Source organism: Pygocentrus nattereri, chromosome 17 (assembly GCF_015220715.1).
Source record: "Pygocentrus nattereri isolate fPygNat1 chromosome 17, fPygNat1.pri, whole genome shotgun sequence".
Taxonomy (NCBI): Eukaryota; Metazoa; Chordata; class Actinopteri; order Characiformes; family Serrasalmidae; genus Pygocentrus; species Pygocentrus nattereri.
The window spans coordinates 27,199,102-27,220,226 of NC_051227.1; the positions used below are offsets into that span (position 1 = coordinate 27,199,102).

Below are 21,125 nucleotides of genomic sequence, written 5' to 3' on the forward strand. Positions count from 1 at the left end.
GGCAATATTGAGAAGCTGCATTTTACACCTTCACCAAATGATTAGAATAGTGATTACTCTTATCTGCTGTGAAGAGAAGGGTTATCATGATATTAATTATAGAATGTCGCTATAGGAAGGCATATGCTTGACTTCTCATTTCATTAAGTATGTGGCTTTGTGTTCCTTCTCCAAATCAAAGCGTGTCTCTCAAGATATAATGTTGTCACTTTGACACAGTGAATGTGTGAAACCTACATGTTTAGGTTTTTGTGTTCACACAAGTGTATGGCCAACGTTAGCTTGCGCAAGCCAATGGTGGCCACATTAGTAACATTGAATTTGAAGGTTTAGTCTGATCATTTTTGGGTACTTACTTGGCTGGGTAGCAAGGATATTGTAATACAGTCTTTTATTTCTGATTTTTTTTTATGTGGAGTGTTGTACCAGCTGCTATCCCAGCTTCTAAGGTAAACCGCTACAGGGCAATTTTGTTTAATAAAGTTTGTTTGGTGAGTGAGGGTTCATGATATAACAGAAAAAAAATTAAACATAATAAAAAAAAAGAATCCAGCTTTTCTTACATGTATAAATAAAAAGGACAAATTAAAGCATTATTTTTAAGGGATCCACAGATATGGAAATTCTGGACCAGTGCTGATATCTGATATACGTGTCTGCTGATGTAGATATGTACACATTTATAAAATGTAGAAATTGGGCCAAACTTTAACAGGTTTAGCCTGGCAGAGAAATATAACTTGACTGAATTTGCAATCGCCTTAACATTTTTCTCTTCTGGAGTATAGGGCTGCAATAAACTACTAATTTGATAATCGAATAATCAAGCGATTATTGAAGCAAATAATCTGTTGAATCACTCAAATACCAGTTATCTCCTATGTAGGTATCAGCTTTTAAATTTAGCTTTTGTTTTATGCATTTGTTAACTAACATTGAAGACAATAAGCATGAATACCTTATTCAAAAATTCACTGTTTGAATGAACCTGCCTGCTCTGATATATTTGTCCTGTGAACATTTAAAACCAAGAGTGTGCAAAGTAGCAGCAATAAAATAAAACCAAAACTGATTAATTTAGTTTCCTTAATGTAGTAAAAAAAAAAAAGATTTTAAATTTAAAAATTGGATGCTGTGCTTTGTACATTCTGCTGTTTTGCAATCACAGGTCTTTACTGAAACAGGGGAGTCAACATCTCTACGTGCTCTTGTGAGAGGCTTGCTCTCTTTAGAGGGGCAGATATCCCCCACTGCAGAGAAGATATGCTCTGATGGGAAGGGGCAACCATTTGTGGCAAACTTGTTCTCAATGAACAGTTAACGATATTGTAGAAATATTTAATTCCAGCGGTAACGTCCAGCTCCTGTGCATGTTCGTGGAGTTCCTCCTGAAACTGTGAGTGTTCACAAATGTTATCAGAGAACTCAGAGCAAACAGAAAACTGTTTGCAGCTGTTTGCAAATATTGTCCTCCGTTCTCCAAATTTGAATGCGCCGGTGGCCTTGACGTTGAGGCAACGATACAAAGTTGAAAGTGTAAATGTTATTTGGAAAGTAAACAGGGTCATTGTGAATAATAGTTACTTGCCTCTCTGTTCCAACACTATTAACAATTTCGGAGAACATGCATTTTGAAATAGAAAATGTTACAGCTCAGCTCATAACATGAAGGTGGATGGCTAAAATTAGCTAGCTAACATGGCTAACTTACAGAGATGAATCTTTTTTAGCCAGTGAGCTGACATGTTTCCCCTTCAGATGCTCCTACATGGAGGATGTACTCCACATACCAGCTAAGGTCGGCTTTACACAACTGACACACAATAGCACAACTGACATTTTTTTCAGAGTTCAGTGTAAAATGCTCCCAGACTTTTTATTTTTGAGGCTGCCATTGCACTTGTGGTAACTCTCCAGCAAGCCGCAATGTCAAAACATTCATGGTTAGTGCAAGAAACATGTGTGATCATGTGTGACATCACCAACTAATCAACTATTAAATTATTTGGGAACTAATGTATTCGGCGATTTTAGTCAACAAAGTCGAATAATCGTTGCTCACCTACTGGAGTACAGTAACAACATCATTAGATCGCTGAAATATTGCTACCAATCTTTATTTTTCAGCAGTCTTCCAATACCAATGTGATTTTGATGTCATTATGCAGCCCTAATTTAATTTATTTATATATTTTAATTGCTACACAATGTGTGAGAAGGTGTGCGTTATGGCAGGAGATCTTGGCTGATGCTGCTGTGGGGGGTTTGTGGCCCTGACAGAGCGATGCAGCTGCATGAAGACAGTGATGAGAATGTACCACGATGGGTGACCCCACTATCCCTGACCTTTCTTGCTAGACGCTCACTCAGCCACCCCCTCCCCCAGCACACTCGTCACCCAATGTGCTGTTTGGTATTAACGCACCACTGGTGCGTTAGTCTTTAGCCAGATCAGAGCAGAAACCAGGGAGAGTAAATGAGTGTTGGGCGGGAGTCACAGCCTGCCAGCATCATCATTTACGAAAACAAAGCAGAATATGCGTGATTCACATTTTCCATTCATGTGCTGCTGCCCACCCTCCTTCTCCTGTTCTCTTCTGTGCTCTCGTCTCTCTGCCCATTTATTTGTGTGCAGTGGAGCTGGACCCAGATGAATCAGACTCCTGTTTATCAATGCTTACCTAATAGTCCAGGTACCCAGCTGTTCTCCCAATTGTAAAGATCTTCCAGAACCATTTTTCCATCTTTCTTTTGTAAGGCCCTACCTGAGAGTTCTGATGTCTGCCCTTTTGTGCTTTATTTATTTGCCTTCTTCTCCGAGCCTCCAGCAGTTTATTTATATGCAGTTTTGAAACAGTTTGGTTTTATGTGTCTGTGCCATTGTGGGGTGTTTTTAGAGTAGCAGAGTTGAGAGGGGGTAGAATTGATTTCTCTGTATGAAATTTACATGACTGGTAAAGTGTTGAAGGGGGAACGCCTGCTCAAAGAGATGTTAAGAGATATATTTGTCTAGTTTGACGAATGTTTTAGTCAGAATGCCTGACCTGAAGCTTGTCACAACAAAAACACTGCAGTGGTTCAATATCTACACAGCTCAATCACTGTAGCAGCTTGCTCCAGGGTAGGTTGTGTTGTAAACTATAAGGCCTAAACAGACCAGATGTTGCCTGTTTTAGGGCTTTGATGTTTCAACCTGCAATCTATTGTAAACTACCAGCACGATACTCATTTTTTACTTCAATGTAGTCTGACATTTTACAATTGGCATCTCCTTGCTTTTTTCCTCTAAATGTCACAACAAATGTATCAAATATTAAGTTCATCCAATGCCTGATAACAACATGGTTTAAGGCACTGTTTGGACTGTTTTGGCAAGGTACAGTGAAATGCAATCAGTGTAGATGTGTTTTTTTTTTTTTTTTTTTTGTTAGCTTTGGATGGTTAGTGCATTATGTGCACCAATAAACATTATACACCTTCTTGAAATTGATTAAATGTGTGCAGGAATGTATGGTGTCATGAATACAGTTTATTATTTTTTATTTGATCTTTAGTTGATCTTGCTTAAGCAATAATTCTCAGGTATGAATGATGTTCTATTTATCATTGAATTATTATTAGTGATTTTTGTTTAATCATCAATCTATGATTCATTTTTTGTAATTAATCATGACTAATACAATGAATAAGTTGACCAAATTTACCCCTAATAAGAGACTTCTCCGTTAACCATATTATACTGAGACATAATGTCTCATTTTAATTACAGCAATTGGCCATCTGTCTATTCAGTGGAGAGAAATAACTCCAAAAATTATTTTGCTTTTTATTTTGCAATTGCAGCACTGCAGTCAGTCAGATTAATTGTGTGATTGTGACATACTTGCATATGATGATTATCTTTCCATTATGTAGGGCTTGCTCCACATCTTCAAAGGAACTCTTTATCTTTTCCTTGGCTCACTTTTAACCATAAATGTTGGTGCCAAAGTAGGTGAGGCAATCTCCATGAGCATTCACTAATCTAGCCTGCACATGCTTTTTCATCTTCCATCTCAAGATGGGGACAAAGAGAACCAGTGGTCATCTTTAGACCCTTAGAATTTTAGATCATCTCTGGAATATTAATGTTACACCAAGCAAACATTTCTTTTTGTTGGTGTCTGTTTGATGGGCTCTGGCCTCAAAGGTACATATTCGACAGACAGCATTTTTTAATATTCACAAGTCATCTCACTGTAGCAAAAACAGTAATAAAATATAATACAATCAAGTCATTTTCTAAATGCTGTGCATGTCTAATGTTCTGCCCTGAAAAGCAGTTGTCTGCAATAGGAGATGCACATTTAGCACAGTATGGTTGAACAATAGGTGTATTTCTGTATATTTTTTGCTATGAACACACTAGATAGATTATGTTGTAGAATTATGTATATTATATTGTTTACATAATCTATGTAAAATCAGTTTAGGTTGGTTTGTACAGTGTCAAAAGCAAATAGTGCTGCATGCAAGACAAACCATTCAATATAAACAATATAAAAGCATGATGAACACTAAATGCTGTGTAGGAACAGGTGGAATCTAGCCATAGTTAACTTGCCTCTTATTCTAATCTAGACCTGTAGTTAAATCTGCCTTTGTAATAGGTGCAATATATTTGATATGTGACACCATATTTTAATTTACAATGTAAGGTTAAATATTAGATGGAAAACATTATGTAATTAACGTGGCCTCCAGGGTAAGTTGAGTTTGAGACTGCTGACCTAAAGTATATGAGATTCAGTGTAAAACTATGTCTTTATTAATTTGTGAGATTTGTTTTGCCTTTCTCTTTTCTTTTATTTCTTTAGTTTGCTTTGTTCTAGGCCTTAATTGAAGGCCTTTAAAGCTGTAATAGTGCACCTCTGCTGCTGTGAATGCAATTTTGCTGATAAAGAGGAGCCATTGCCAGGCCTGAGAACAGAGCGGATTCATGTGTCGCAGTCTACAACAACACCAGAGTTATGGCCACTCTGCCAGACCTATGCCTGCTCAAATCATAAAATGACAGAACCAGACATTAATCTTATCCCCTTGCTTCCACCTAACACCCCTACCCCCAGGCTTATCGTACACCTTCCCCTAGTCACTGCTGAACTAAGCAATGTTTCCATAGCAATGTGTTCTCTCCTCTGGTTCTTTTTTGGTGTATGTAATGACTAATAAGAGAGGAAATGGCTGATGGCTGAGAAGGTTCTTTGTAGGGCTATAAATGTGTCTCAGATAACAGTGCTTCCTATTCACCATGCCAAGTTCTCACTCATCACCAACAGCATCTTGATAACACAATGTATAAGGTTGCATTTGCTTTATAGGTTTTAGAAAACCTGGTCTGCTCCTATTCAGCTCTTATGATGTCCTAAAAAATGCAAACTGCAAGTGAAATTTGGCTTTTTGTGTTTTCTGTGATGTCACTGAGGATCTGTAATGTGTCTTGGTGTTCACAAGTGTGTTCAGGTCTAGGTGAGATCTTGATTGTCAACAGGCTGTTTCTCCTGTACCTAGTAGACCTTGGGCTCAGGAAATACATTTCACACCATTTTGATCACACTTTTCTTCTTTTTAAGTAGTAATCTTGGTTTCAGGCAGATACTAGTTTAATAGCATCCACTACTTCATATCATTGTCATACTAGTGTCACGTTTTTCCCTTGCTGTTTGTATTTTTTAAAATTGTCTCAATAGGATGACCATACGGAGTATGTACTACTGGGAGAAGACTTGGGTTGTTTGAAGAGTGAGTCATGCTGAAGATGCAGGCACTAACTGCATAAGGCTTTATTGGTCCTACACCACCACCCACCCATGTCTTAGCTGTAGCAGACATACTGGAGAGGCCTTTGTAGAGAACAGTCATCCCCAGTCGCCACCAGTCAGATTGATTTCATGGGCGCTTCGTTGTGTAAGTCAATACTCCCCACAGTGACGCTCAGATACTCTCCAACTTGAGCCCTGCCTTCACTGCTTAACTCCCTCACCTCACTTCTTGCCACTGGCACCCAGTGGGCTGTACTGCTGGTTGCTGTTTGTGTTCTGGTGCACTTAGTTGCTTATGACTGCCATTCATGCAGCAAAACTGGGTCCAGCCCAAAGCCAAGAACAGAAAATTTACCCAGAGTAAATTAAGTTTACCTGGCTACAGAAAGCAATTTTCTGCTTGTACGGTGTGCTGCTGTTTTTGTTTGACAGCAATCAAAGCAATAAGATGAAAACAAAAGGGGCTTGTGCATGATGCAGTCCACTGTGTGTTTGAGATGTATGGGAAATTCTTAAACAAGATCACAGTATTGCTATGACAGAAGGCTGCAATATGCAAGCACTGCATTTTGCATGTGTGCTCTTGGTCTGCAGTGATTGCTTGAGAGAGAAGAGAAGTATAAAGCAGTGTCCTGTCTTTTAAGCTTAACCTTCAAGTTACATACAAGTTGGTGTATATATTGATCAAGCCTTTCCAGTAGAGATTGTCACTCTGTCATAAACAGCTAAGTGTGCCATTGTTGTAGACGATTATTCGTAAGGTGGGAAGATGTCTTTTCCTCCATTTAGCTGTTACATGAGCTGGAATAATCCATCTCTTTTCAAAAGAGGAGAAGTCAAAGTCCTGATGTTCAGTGGTTAAACATAAAATAGACAGTTTTGCAGAGATTTGGCACCTCTTTATGTAGGACGTACTACATAATCTCTTGAAAAATATTCCACCAGTCCTCAAGTGCTGGGAATGACTAAAGTGTGTGTAGTATGGAGGGGCTGTTTCCTTCACATCTTAAGCAGTATTGGCTGGTATTATGGTATTAGATTCCATTTATAAAGTTGATGCTATTTGTGTATTATTTTTACCTGAGTAAACCTACTGCCCATTTCTTTGTATTGATGTTGCTCAAACATGACCAATCTTCAGTAGATATGTCCACAGCCAGGTCCCCTATCCACTGTCTCTTGACCTCGAGTAAGGGGTCACATAATTGTTCCTGTTGTAAGTGATGAATCTTGGGAAGGATGCCCTTACAAGATATTGATCTAGTTCTTAAATCGGGCTGCCCTTGGGGCAAGTAAGGGGGCTTCCAAACCATTTAGACAGGGTACTTCGCGTTCGGACATGCCTCCAGAATGTGTTCATTTATATTTGTATACCATGTTTAACAAGCTTAGAAAATGCTTACTGTTGCTATCAAATAGATGTTTAATGTAATTCCAGCTTTTTTTAATTAAGGAGAGAAAACCCTCTTTTCTTTGTATATTCTTGTAATTTCTTTGTTCCTAAATGGTGCTGTGAGTTGCCCCATAGAAAATCTAGACTGAGTATCAAAATCTCTGAAAGGGGAGTCAAGAATATTCTGAGGAGGGTGGAATAGAATAGAATATAATACATTACAGGTCATCTTTTTGATGGATTGTATTTTTTCCTCAAAAGAAAAGATGAATTTTGGTTCACCTAGCAAAACCAAATTTCGTGTTCTGAAGTTGAGGATTGATATTTTCTCTGACCATGATTTTAATCAGAAGTTATTTGATGCCTTTCAAAGATCATTGAAACTTCTCATGATGAAACAAAGTAGATGGGCAATAACTTGATAGAGGCATAGCCTCTGATCATTCCAGTTAATATAAAATCCAGAATTTAATAAGGTTGGACTAGATTCTTCTGCCTATGTTTGCAGTAGTAGCGTATCAACTGCATAAAGTAGCAGTTTGTGATACCTCCTGCCCACCGTAATTTCATGTCCAATGTCTTTCTCAGCTTCTGTGCTAAAGGTTCTCTAACATCTTTTCCCCCCGAAACCAAGACTGTTAATGACGGTTCTATTTATGGTACCAGAAAAGCACTCAGCACTTGTTTGCAGTCAGATGTATCTGGAAAAACTCACTTAACTGATTTATGTGATCAAGTATGCCTCATCAAGTATGTAAAAAGGAAATATAAATAAAAACTAAAGGCTATTTAAGTTTAGTCAAGTTAAATGAAGTGTTTATCATTAGGCCTATGTGTGCTTGAATGAACTCTTCGTAATCGCCATGTTGATTATATTCTAGTCACTAAATGCACTTCCAGCATCACTGAAGCTTCTGACTCTTCAGTGGTGTAACTGACTTGCATTCTGATGTTGTACAAGGATGAGATTGACACAATTGTGGACAAACAGCCAAGACGTGTTTGGTGTCCAAGTTTACTTATTTAATTTTGTACAATAGGAATAAGGCTGCTGTAGCTAAGTAATGGAAGTTTTTCCCCCACCAGTTAGTACTGTGTGAACTGAATGCCTAATTCTAGATTATCTAGCCAGATAATCTCTAATAAATAAAATTCAGGCTTCAAGATGGTTAGCTAAAATAAACAGTAGCAATCGACAAATTTGTGCACTTGTTATAGCTAACAGTATTTAAGGGTGTGCACGTGTACTTGAGTAGTCAGTAAACTGTTTGAGGTGCTGGTGTGCAAGTACTGAAATCCCTTTATGGGTACTTGTTCCGTAAATGGAGGAAAAACAGACTATATAGAAACTAATAATGCAAAGAAATGTCACTTTTATGTTTAATTTTTTAACAGCACTGTAAAATATTATGGTTTTGTTCTTATTTGGGAATAAGTATGTGTTTTACGCTGTACCACTTCAAAACGGGAGTTCCTAAACATGAGTGCATTCCCAAAATGTGTTGGTAAGAACATGAAAGTGGATATAGTATAGTTTATTGATATTGATAACTGCTAACTACTGTAGCTGTTGTTGGCTAGTTCCAGAAACAGTGAAAATGTATTTATCTGATGACCTGTTGATACTATGACCACTTGGGACAAAATACCTCAAGGAAGACAAGTCTTCATTAGCATCCAGTGTTGTACTAGTGAGCTAAAACTACAGCTAACATCTGACATCTCAGCCTCAGTTACTCAGATTTTCAAGTGTTTAATTTTAATTTATTTTTTTTAATGATAAAATATTTTCAAATTAATTCCTCTACGTATAGCTTTTTTTTTTTTTCTTTTTTGTGCTACTGATTTTTTTCAGCCTCTTACGCCAGAGCCATCACCTAAAAGCCATATGCCAAATAAACTTCTTCTCCCCAATTACCCACTGTTTAGGGATGTGCATTAGATACTCTAAACAGTATGCAAACTGTGTCAGAAACCACATGAGCAAGTCTGTTTGTGGCAGAGGTTGAGGCAAATGTGTAATGATTTAGCCCTGCAGTTTGCATGATGCTAATTATTGGAGTATAAATTTTCAAAACTTGACCCTTGGTCAAGTTTCCGTTTTAGTGTGCCACTTCAGAGCCACCTGTGTCCTGTGGTTGTTCTGATGAATGAACTTGCTTCAAAATATAAAAAAAATACATATATTTTTCCAAATGAGACACAAATATAATTTGCTTAAAATGTTTAAATTAATACAAAACATTTGAGAGTTTCTGCAAAATAAAGAAAAATTTTACATACTTTAAAGGACCTTTGTGTTCGTTAATGTGAACTGACAGGTAAACTGACAGAGAATGCTCATCACAAATACATTGATCAGTATGCAGCAGCGTAATCACAATATATTTTATTCATGTATTGGAGTCCTGCCGTGATTCCTTCCATTTGCTTGCACTGTAAGGGTGCCTATACCTGCTCTATATGCAAATGATTCAGGCAAGGCTTTTTGAGCACCAGTATGACCTAAATGTGGCTAATGAGCTGCATATTCAGGTAAGATTCCATTAAAGAGTGGTCAGATACCTGCCAGGCAGGTCAGCTTATAATCTCTGTTGCCACAGTTTTTTGCATTGTAGTACCTTTGCTATACGCTAACAACCACCTTCTTCCACTCCAAGGCCACATGCTGTTGTTTCGTGGCCACTTGGCTGCAGTGCCACGTCGCTACATGGTAAACAATTAAAGAGGAACAAATACTGAGGAACCTGAGCCCTGACTCACCAATGGGGTAGAGACGTCAGACGTTAACAGTTGTGAGCGCAACGCCATCACTGGCCCATTTCCAGGGTAATAAAGCCAACGCTAACTGCTGTAGCACTGTTTGCTAATCACTCTCAGTCCCCGCCTCCCTGACAGCCTTGTGCTTTCTCCCCAGCAAGTTCACTGTGTCCATGACGCCACAAAAGGAATTACATGTTCTTATTTCTAATCTCTGTGTGCAAATCATTTGTCAGTTATGTCCCTGGATGCTGACGCTCTTATCTTTTGACATTTTAGTTCCACAATGAATAAAGTTTGTAGTTTTTACAAAAATTAAATTTGTAATTCTTGCTTCATTTCTGCTCCTGTTTAAAGTAGATATGATTTTGCCTTTGAGGAAAGCTTTCCTATTCCCAGAAGAATTGCCTTGTATTTGTTCTTATTTTTCCAGTGTAAATCGGGACCTTGAGCAAGAGAATTCCTAAATTATGAGCATTATTGCCCTGGGATTAGTAGAGTGATTGCCTGTTGCTTTGAGGCATTACTCTCAAAGGTTTCTTCGTTTTGAACTTGTCACTCATTGATACTTTAATTAAAAAAATCTGACAATTATCTGGCCTGGATTGTATACTCAAAAATAGCGCAGAGTAAGGAATAGCTTAGAAGCCATGACTTCCTGTGCCATTGTACTCTGATGCATGTTGTGGGTTTTTTTTCCCTCCTTCTCCTTAGCTTTTTCTTCTGAACTGGCACATACTGCAGGATTTCCATGGTCAGTTGTAAGCAGAAAATAAACAGTGACTGGGAATTGCAGTTTTGTGTTGGAGCATACCCAAATATCCTCAAAACTGTTCCTTACACAGCTAGGGGTTGTGAGGCGAAGGTAGTCCGTTAAGAGAGAAGCCAGAGAAGCCCCCTGACCTAATCTCCTTACACATCGATCATAGTATTAATAGAAGCTGTGTAGCATGTCTCCTTTGCAAATGGAGAGTGGGGGAGGGTTAGGGTTGCTGTGTGTGAGAGCGAGTGACCGTGTGCACAAGCATGTCAAGCAGTGAATAACTGGGTTTGGAGGCCCACTTGGTTTATTTTTTCTGCTCGTGTAAAAGAGAAAACCAAGTAGTTCTTAACAAATGGTGGGTGCTGATTTATGAGCGCATACATCAGCTGAATTCTGCACAAACACACTGAGATTACAAAATATTCCTTATAAATAGTATTGACTTTTGATTCATTTCTGCACCGCTATTTTAATAGAGCATCCTGACAGATGGAAGTATAGCCATGGTGTGCTGTACTAACTGCAACAAAAAACAAACCATGCAGACTTTTATATCATCCTGACAGTCCTACATCATGAGGGGAAAGAGGCTAAATGTCTGAGCCAACAGAGAAACTTTTGGAAAGGGAGAACAAACAGAGAAAACTTTCAGCCGTCTTCCCCATAACGTTACCAAAGTCTGCTCTCGCTATTCGGTCGCAAGCAGACAGGTGATGAAGAAATTCTGTACTTTTGTATTTTGAGTGTCGTTTTACATTAAATGTTGATAAAGATTGATGATTAGCAACATAACTAATGTTTTGGTCTCTTCTGCTTTAGCTAGTGCATTTAAAACATACGTTATCAGGGACAACACAACTTAAGCTAATGTCAAGCTAGCACTGGCTAAAAAACATGACAAAAAGCAAGATTTAAGACAAACATCGATAATTTGAGACTTATTAGCATTTGTAAGCACTCCCCTGGTTTCCTGATACATTTAATCTGCAACAAGAAACTGTTGACTTTGCAAAGCTGAAGTCAGCCTCCCGTTTGCCAGCTTCTTGTTTGAATTTTCCACCTTAAATGGTGCAGCAGTTACATTCTGGTGCCTCAAGCACCCTTTAAGATGAAACGGGAAAATTTGAACAAGAAGGTGAGGATGGCAATACTCTTAATTTTGTGAAAAATTGTCCTGCAAGAAAATCGGCTGAGCTAAAGCTTAAAGGAGAGAAAAGTTGGTATGTTTTTGTAGGTTATATTTTTGGCCTATGCTAGGACATGAGCACATATTTACAGCCAAGATGGTAAAACGTTGTTTCAATGAAATGGACGTAAAATGTTGTGACTCACAAAGTGGATTGATTTTTGTTGAAAGGACAAAATGGCTCTTCTTAACATTTGGGTTGCTGTTGGGTAGTTGAGAATATCACTGCTCCTTTTACAGACCAAATAATTATATGACTCTAGTGATTTGTTTGTGTTTGGCTCCAGCGTTGTGTAGACTAATGCAGATTTACATTATTTTAGGTGTGTGGTTGTTATCACAGGCAGTAACCGACGATCAGGACTCCAAAGATAACTTGTCGATTTGTGGAGGTGTGGATCAACATCTCTGATCAGACTTTTTCTTGATATTTTGATTTGGTAGCCATAGCCAGCATTGACTTGCCATGCACGTTATGCTCACAGAATGTCATCAATTTGGCCTTGAGATGCTTTTTCTGGGTTTTGTGGAACGCAGGACTGATAGGTGGGGTAAGGCATAAGCGTGTATATGAAGTAAAAGGCCTTAAATGTAGCCTATTTAGATACTCAGTTTTGTTTAAACTGAGGGGCTGACAGCTTTAATATGTTTAAAATTGTATGACCAAAAACTGAAATGTTTACTGGAATATGTAATGATGGGCTATGTTTTACAAAGTTCTAAAACTGTACATGCTACTCATTATAAACTCAAGGTAAAATGAACAAAAATGCCATGAGTAGCTCTAAAAGGCTGTTGACCATGTCCTATTTCAGTTTTGCACACCCATTTTCACAGTTCCTTTCTGGGAATGGGTTGATTTCTTTTATATGATACGTCACTGTAGTTGTGGTGTTGTCATGAACGTGCTGTTTTTAGCTGTGTGCAATTTTTTAGTAGACTCATTTATTCAGATTCAGATTCCTTTATTGATCCCAGGGGGAAATTTCAGTTGTTACAGTTGCAGCCATTTATGTAAAAATAAACACTTTACTAATAATTTAAGACAATATAGAGAAATTTGCAGTATGTACACAATGTTAGCTGAACCTACCTATTGCACCCTCACCTACAATTAAAAATGTTCATCAACTTGAATGAACTATCTGCCTTCTCAGATAGGAAATGTTCATTGGAAGTTTAAAGAAAAGTAAATTAACGCTAGCATTGGTTATACAGTTGTTTTTTGTTGATTTGGTTAAGTTAATTGCATGTCCGTGCATGTGTCCATGCGCATGTGTGTGTGGTGTCCACACACATTTATTCTCACCACAACTGTCCCACAATCTTGACTCGATGCGAATTGTGAGTTGTTTTTTTTTTGTTCCTTCTGAATCGGAAGTAAAGGCGGATGACAGTGTTCACTCATCCGTGGCCTTACCGTCTCACTTCCGTCAGCACCCCCCCCCCTCCCCCCCGTCTTTATCCCTTCTCTCGTGCCAGAGCGCAGGTGATTAGCTGTCCTCCCTTCTCCCGGTGCGGCGCGCTGCGGACATCGCCACGGCTTATTTGTTGAAGGGGTTGCTGTGGAGACTGGCGGTGGCAGCGAGGCAGAGCGAGAGGGAGAGAGAGAGAGAGAGAAAGCGAGCGAGCGAATGAGAACGAGAGAGAGGGAGAGCCATCCATCTGCTGCAGAGAGCGCAAGCGAGGAGATAAAGCTGAGAGGGAAAGAGCAAATATGGGATATGCTCCCCGTATCTTGTAAACAGCTTCCATCCAGCAGCCAGAGGCGAGAACCCTTCGTCCTCCTTTCTAGTGGTCTGTGGTGAGCTTGGGGCTTTGGGGGGGGTGGGGGTAGGAGTTCAGAAGGGCCCCCCCCATGTGTCAGTTGCACCGCAGCGGTTCATCCAGTCTCATGAGCGGCGGGTGAAAGCGAGAGAAGGTGACTCCAACCCCCCGGAGCACTGTTGTGTGTGTGGTGAGGGGGGGGTGGAGGTTTGCACTAGAATTTTTTTTTCTTTTCTTTTCTTAAAAATAAATAAATACAAAAAATAAACAAACAGTGGCCAGCCCTGCTGAAGCTGCCGCGTCTGAATGAAAGGGAGAGATGCGGGCAACAGTAAGTGACAGTTCATTCCTTTTCTAGCTCACGCACTCATACGAACGTCGTATCTGACACCAGAGAAGAGGAGACGGAGAGCATCGTGACACGTTCTCCACATAGGGTTGATGTGGATGGTAGAATGATACCCAGCTGTTTGCAAGAACAAAGGACACATGAAAGCAAGTCAAATCCACACTCTTGTGTGCGCAGCCAAAATGAACGAATAGCACCTTGACTCTAATTCAATAAGACCTCCCCCTGCCACCCCCTCGTAACATGGTCTCGCTCATGCATCGCTGTTTACCATTGCTTGTGTGGGTGTTTTACAACATGCTTAAGTGTGTGTGTGTGCACGTAGGGATTTGTGTGTGTGTGTGTGTGTGTGTGTGTGTGCGCGCGCGCGCGCGCTTCTGTCTTGGTGGCATTCATGAATGGGAACAGGCAGTGAGAAGGAAGTGCAGAGGATGGCTGTGCTGGGGGAGACCCACAGCCGGACCCCCATGCCGTGGGAGTACAGGCAGTATGAGAGCAACAAGACTGAGGTAAACTGAATTCATGCGCTCAGTGTGTGTACATGCTTTGGTTTATTTTCCCTTTATTTGGGTAGGAATATTCTTACAGGAATATTCTGTTTTTGAAATTCAGGATTTAAGCACGGTTATCTTGAAATGCCACAGTTGAATGAGGTTGAGCTGCTCTGTGAATTCATGCTTATATGCCTTTCTCAGAGTAGTGAAATTGAGGCTGCATATTCAAGGATGCGTTGTAGCAGCTGTGCATGTGGTTTGTGTGTTTGTTCTTTCTTTTAGTGTGGTTGGTGGTTGTTTTTGCGCTACAGCAGTGTGAGCCTTGGGGTCTCGTGTGTAAAACCTCATCAGCTTTGTGAGCTTCTTTTAAGCCTCAGCACTATGTTTCAGTTCTGCACTTGAAATTCTCTCTAAAAGAGAATCACATCTGCTTATTGCTGAAATTAATTTTAAAAATGTGGGAATGGCTCAGGCAAGATATTTCTGTAGCTGTAAGTTGTTATATTGTTGTTCCTGTTTTAGTTTGAGCTAGTTTTTTTTTTTTTTTTTTTTTTTGAAAGAAAAAAAGTTTTGATTTCACTTGTTCTAATACATTTAATACATATGTTCAGTGTTATGAAGATTACAGAATGCTGTACTTACGTTTCTATGACGTATCATCAGACATGTTGATTGCTTTTATTCTACATCACTGAAGCCTTAACTTAATGCTTTCATAAAGTTCTGTTACATCTGATTTAATTACCGCTATCTTACTTGATTTATCAATGAAATAAATCAGTCATGATGAAAGAGAGGTCAGAAATGGTTACTGTTTCAATCATAGTCCGAGAACCGGACTGACTGTACAGATCCATGGTGGTCTCTTATCTGCTTTGACAGATGTGAAAGATGTAAAGCCCACAAAAGGCTAATAATGCTTCAGCTACCTTGTATTTCCTTAACAATAGGTTCACCTCAGTCCATGATGTAGTCTTACAGTTTTTCCATACATGAAATCTGTGCTGTTAGTGTCAGTGTCTAGAATGAGACTCTGAGCCTATTCCTTAGTCTTCAAATGAAAAGACTTCCTGGTGAAGGCCCTTGGATCAGGACCCCTGCTTTGCTGAAATAGATCAGCGCTCCTGCTCTCTGCTAAGGCAGATGTGTCATGAATGCTTCTTAACAAAGGCTCAGTGGAAGACTGACTCAGATTGATTTCATGGAACAAGTGGCCCTATGATGAGCACTGTTACTGTCTTTCAATCTCGTTTCAAGCCGGTGCAAGTGACGTGGGTTTGGACGTCATAGCCGGCGACGTTGCCTTCTACTTCACTACAACTGCCATTCCAGAATGAGCTAATGGCAGCCCAGGGCACCAGGTTTATTAGAAATGGGAGAGTGCTTTGTTAAAGGAGCAGTATGTCAGTTTTTTTTACTTTTTGACTTTTGTTTAAAGACATTCTTAAAAAGTTGAATCTCTTAATTACACTTCATTAACCAGCGTGTTGTGGTGTGATAATACAGAGTATTGTATCGTATTATATTGTTCAGTGTTCATGGACATTGTACAATACACTCTGCACAACAGGCTGGAAAAATGAAGTACTCGTTTTAATTCTGCTTATTTTTTGTGACGTGTAATAAATTAAAGTAAGTAGAGTAAGTTCACAATGAAGACACACCATCCCTCCTAATGTGCTCTTGAAAAAGGAATACAGGGGGAAATGTACACTCCTCATATATATATTAGTTTTGTCTAGCTCTTTGCTTGCATACTATCTTGTGGTTTGATCATTAGCCCACGTGTATTATTATTGATATTATTATTATTATTATTATTATTAATAATAATAATAACAATAATGATAATAATATCAATAATAAACAGGCTAGTTCCTTTGATGAACGTAAGTTTTACAGTGCTCTCTAGTGGAGTATGGAGTTCAGCCATCTATTTTTTTTTTCCAGACATGTCAAAGTATCAGAGAGAATAACATTTAAAAGCTAATTGGCATATAATCAAACATCCTAAGTTACTATTTCATTTATTTTAACTTTCGTGACCGTTTGAATATTTGCATATTCTCACTCAACCTCAGCGTAAAGCAAATAATGTTGTATCAAATGTCCTTTAATATCGGCAGTTCCTTTCACCAAAAAGTACCAGCCTTGTGTTTTATGGATAGCCATACGTCTGACGCAGAATCTAACCTGAATCTCTTTTCGCTCCATCGAGTCTGTATAGCATTTTCATAGCCCATCTTGTTTACTGACTTATGTTTGTTTCTAGCTAATTGCAGTTTGTTTAGTTGTTCCACCACAGCTGCTGACCAGAAAGCTTGTGTAATGTATTTATTTTCTGCTTTTTTTATGTGCATTAAATCAGTGTTATAAACAGTAAGCTTCAGAAAATCTTTGCTTAGACACTGATGCTAAGATAGTTACTGAGGAAAATACCAAACGCTTCTCAACTAATCAGACTACTGTAGCAGTTAAAACGTGGAATATTCCACTATGTTAATTAACTTTTCTTTTTCATTATATTTTTACAATGCCACTGAACATTGAAGCTTTGCTAGTAACCTTTGTTTGTCCTATCAGCATTTATATGATGATGCTAATTTCCCCTGCATGCCTCTGTGGGATTTGCAGTCTTATTTTGGCACAAAGCTAACAGTAGTGAACATTCCCTGAACATTGATTTGTACTGCTTATGGCAGTTTGAAAACTACTTTAAATTACTACTCTCTTCAGGATCATTCCACCCTGTGCAATAGTAAACTTGACTTCATGTTTGGTGCAAAGGCAATCGAGAGGATGTCTTGAGTGCTTACTAGATTAAGATTCATGGAGAGTCGATAGAAAAAAGAAACAATACAAAACATTTAAGGCCATTTAGGGACATTTTTAGAAGATGAAATGTTTTGATAGAAATAAAAAAAGCAACTGTTCTGCATCTTTAAACAATATGGAGCTGTGGTGCCAGCTTTTTTCATTTTTCTTCTCACGCCGTATTTGCTTTATGATTTTAGGTTTGATTTTTCTATTATAAAGAACGGCTTTAGTTTAGTGTATTTTTATGTTGAATGTTCTAACAAACATAAAATGGAAACATAAGCATGTTAATAGGCACATTTCCAGACATTCCTTATTTTTGCTGTGTTGAAAAATGTGTAGAATCAAGGCATGATGGTCACATCATACTGAATTATGAATCTTATGTATTGTTACACTAGGTGTTGTTGTTTCATTTAGTTCCTTTAAAATCAGCTTTTCAAAGCTTTTGACTCATCATATTCATGAAAACGGGAATATATTTGTTTTGTATTAAAGATACTTCTGCTGCACAGGCCAAGCAGGAATATGTAAAGGAGTTTGGGCTTAGGTTGTTCAATCCTTGAATAAAATGAGATCCTATTAAGAAAGTCCTGTTATTCTTTCAATCTCTCGTTTTTTTGATATGTAATTTAAGACGTTCAAGAGAGGGACTCTTAAAATGTACTTGGTTCTGCTCCATGCATTTCTGTAATTCTTGTGTTACATGTATGTACAAACATTGTTGGGGAGAGCTCAATTAATGGCTTTTATGTGAATGCCATTCTGTGGTTTATAGTTAAAGATGAATCCATTTCATGTCTCCTGTTGATTTTAAGTGCTTTTTGAAAACATACTCCTGTGGTTTTGAGAGTACTTAAGTGTCAAATCTGGAGAATGAAAAATGATTTCTATTTCCTGCAATCTTCAAAAGTGATTACAAACTATTTGTGAATCAGTCACGTATTTTTAGCAACAAGGAAGAGAATATTAGAAATATACTTGGGGCAGGCTGAGCAGCTTGTTGATCTTTTCTTATCTATTGTATGTTCAGCTTCCAACTAGGATGCATAGTCCAATCAACAAGTCCAATTTTCTTTTTTTTTTTTTTAAAAAGACCAACAAAGATACTAGTTTTATAAAAACAAGGATAAGACAGTTTAACTAGGATGTATGCCCTTGCGATCATGTCAGCCTCTGCTCTTTTTTATCCAGCCAGCTGTAAGTAAGAATAGCATAAATACTACCGAACTTTTGCTTGCTGATTCACAACACATGCAAAGTGAGTCTCTTGTTTTGTTATTGTCTTTTTTCAGGTGATCTTGGTGCAGGTAAACCCAGGTGAGGCCTTCACGATCCAGCGAGAGGATGGTCAATTTCAGTGTATCACAGGTAAGAATTTGACAACAAATTTTTCTGTATTTTTTTTTTTTAATTGTTTTTCTACTGATAGAATTTTCCTTGTAAAGGGTTAGTAATTTCTCAAAAATAATATATTGACCGGTCTTGAAGCTGATCAATAAGTGAGTGTAAATAGGGAATAAGTATGTATGTTAACAAGATGAATTTGTCCAGAATGATTTAAATTATATGACATGCATGTTTTCAAATACAGATTACCAAAGTTTGGCGGCAGATTCATTTTATTTATATATTGTAATGTTATCAACACTATATTTCCGAAAATGTCCCCTCATTTGCCTTCACACGCAAATGAAGTTGAATGACATCCCATTCTTAATCCATAAGGTTTAATGATGTCGTCCCACCCTTTGCAGCTATAACAGCTTCAGCTCTTCTGGGAAGGCTTTCCACAAGGGTTATGAGTGTGCTCATGGGAATTTTTGACCATACTTCCAGAAGCGCATTTGCGAGGTCAGACCCTTGTGTTGGGTGAGAAGGCCTGGCTCACAGTCTCTGCTCTAATTCATCCAAAAGGTGTTCTATCGGGTTGAGCTCAGGCCAGTCAAGTTCTTTCACACCAAACTCACTCATCCATGTCTTTATGGACCCTGCTTTGTGCGCTGGTGCGCAGTCATGTTGGAACAGGAAAGGGCCGTCCCCTAACTGTTATTAAACTGAAATTGTCCAAAATCTCTTGGTCTGCTGAAGCATTAAGATTTCCTTTCTCTGGAACTAAGGGGCCGAGCCCAACTCCTGAAAAACAACCCCACACCATAATCCCCCCTCCACCAAACTTTACACTTGGCAGAGTGCAGTCAGACAAGTACAGTTCTCCTGGCAACCGCCAAACCTAGACTCGTCCATCAGATTGCCAGATGGAGAAGCGTGATTTGTCACTCCAGAGAATACGTGTCCACTGCTCTAGAGTCCAGTGGCGGCGCTTTACCCCACTGCATTGCATTGCGCTTGGTGATGTAAGGCTTGGATGCAGCTGCTCGGCCATGGAAGCCTGATAGAAGATCTGCTCACTATGCTCCTCAGCATCCACTGACCCCGCTCTGTCATTTTACATGGCCTACCACTTCATGGCTGAGTTGCTGTTCCCAATCACTTCCACTTTGTTATAATACCACTGACAGTTGACTGTGGAATATTTAGTAGCGAGGAAATTTCATGAGTGGACTTCTTGCACAGGTTGCATCCTATCACGGTACCATGCTGGAGTTCACCGAGCTCATGAGAGCGACCCATTCTTTCACAAATGTTTGTAGAAGCGGTCTGTGTGCCTAGGTGCTTTGTTTCATACACCTGGGCCCATGGAAGTGATTGAAACACCTGAATTCAGTGATTTGGATGTGTGAGTGAATTTTTGAAATTTTGAAAATCTAGTGTATAAGTATTTCCACAATGTAGGTTTCTTCTATAAAGTAAAAACACTAGTGTTTGTGTTTTGTTTCTTTCAAAAAACACAATTATCATATATTTGGTGCGGTAAGCTTCCAAAGATTTGTCATAGTTGGCTGTTATAATGTCAAATAAAATTACATTAAAGAAATACAGAATTTTATGTGTTAATGCAGCTAAAAGTGTAAAAAAATGCACAGATGTATCTTAAGTGTAGACAGTCACTTTTTTGAAGAAGTTATGACATTTAAAAAAAAATTGCTCCTGATTTCTACATATATGGCAACTAAAATCTTCAGTCAAGTCATAATAATGTATATCAACTGTCTTATTTAAGAAGCAGCGTACAGAATTTCACGAAGCATACTTAAGCTCCATTAACGACTGCAAGGCTTTCAGACTCTGACGCAGCAAAACAGCCTAACACTATACTTCCTCCTTCATGTATCTCAGTTGGGATGAAATTTTAGCATGAACTTCCTGTCTGTTCATGTCATGTCTGTTATTTGACAATTTATTCCACGTGTCAGACTCCAGTTGCTTCAGCATTCCACCTTGTTATAGACACCTAATTCAACTCATTAGCTAATTGGCAAGGCTTGGATTACTCTGACTAATTAAAGCTAACTTTAAGAAGAATTGATCACTATGACCATATAAAAATGTATACGCTGCCACTGCTGTGGTGTTGGAAGATAGGATAGCTGAAGCTAAGGTAGGTGGCTAGGACAAAAAGTCCAACACAGGGTTTAAAAAAGGATTGAATAATCTTTTTGAAAATTAATTTCCATTCAGCTCAGCACATCTGTGAGTAGTACTGGAGTTGGCACAGGTCAGGATTGAAATACTGGGGTACCTAATGTTCTGTGCACTCTGTTAAGATAATTTTATATTTTGCATGGGAGCAAAATGCATCAATCAAAAAACATGCATTCATATTATGGTCTGAGAAAGCCAGCTTGACACCTTCTTGCCAAATCATTTAAATGCATGGAAACGGAGCAAAAG

General features: G+C 38.7%; 1 protein-coding gene across 3 annotated transcripts in view; it reads left to right on the top strand.

Annotated features, from left to right (window-relative positions):
- fndc3a (fibronectin type III domain containing 3A) overlaps positions 1-21,125 on the top strand; it is a 71,888-nt gene that overhangs the window by 12,982 nt on the left and 37,781 nt on the right. The window contains exons 1-2 of one of the 3 annotated variants that reach the window (XM_037546650.1): positions 13,949-14,001; positions 18,626-18,701. In XM_037546650.1, the coding sequence (XP_037402547.1) occupies positions 13,990-14,001; positions 18,626-18,701 (88 nt within the window). In that variant the 5' untranslated portion in view covers positions 13,949-13,989. Of the gene's footprint in view, positions 1-13,948; positions 14,002-14,402; positions 14,529-18,625; positions 18,702-21,125 lie in introns of those variants that run through there. The other 2 variants (XM_017696800.2, XM_017696799.2) reach the window with 2 other exon arrangements.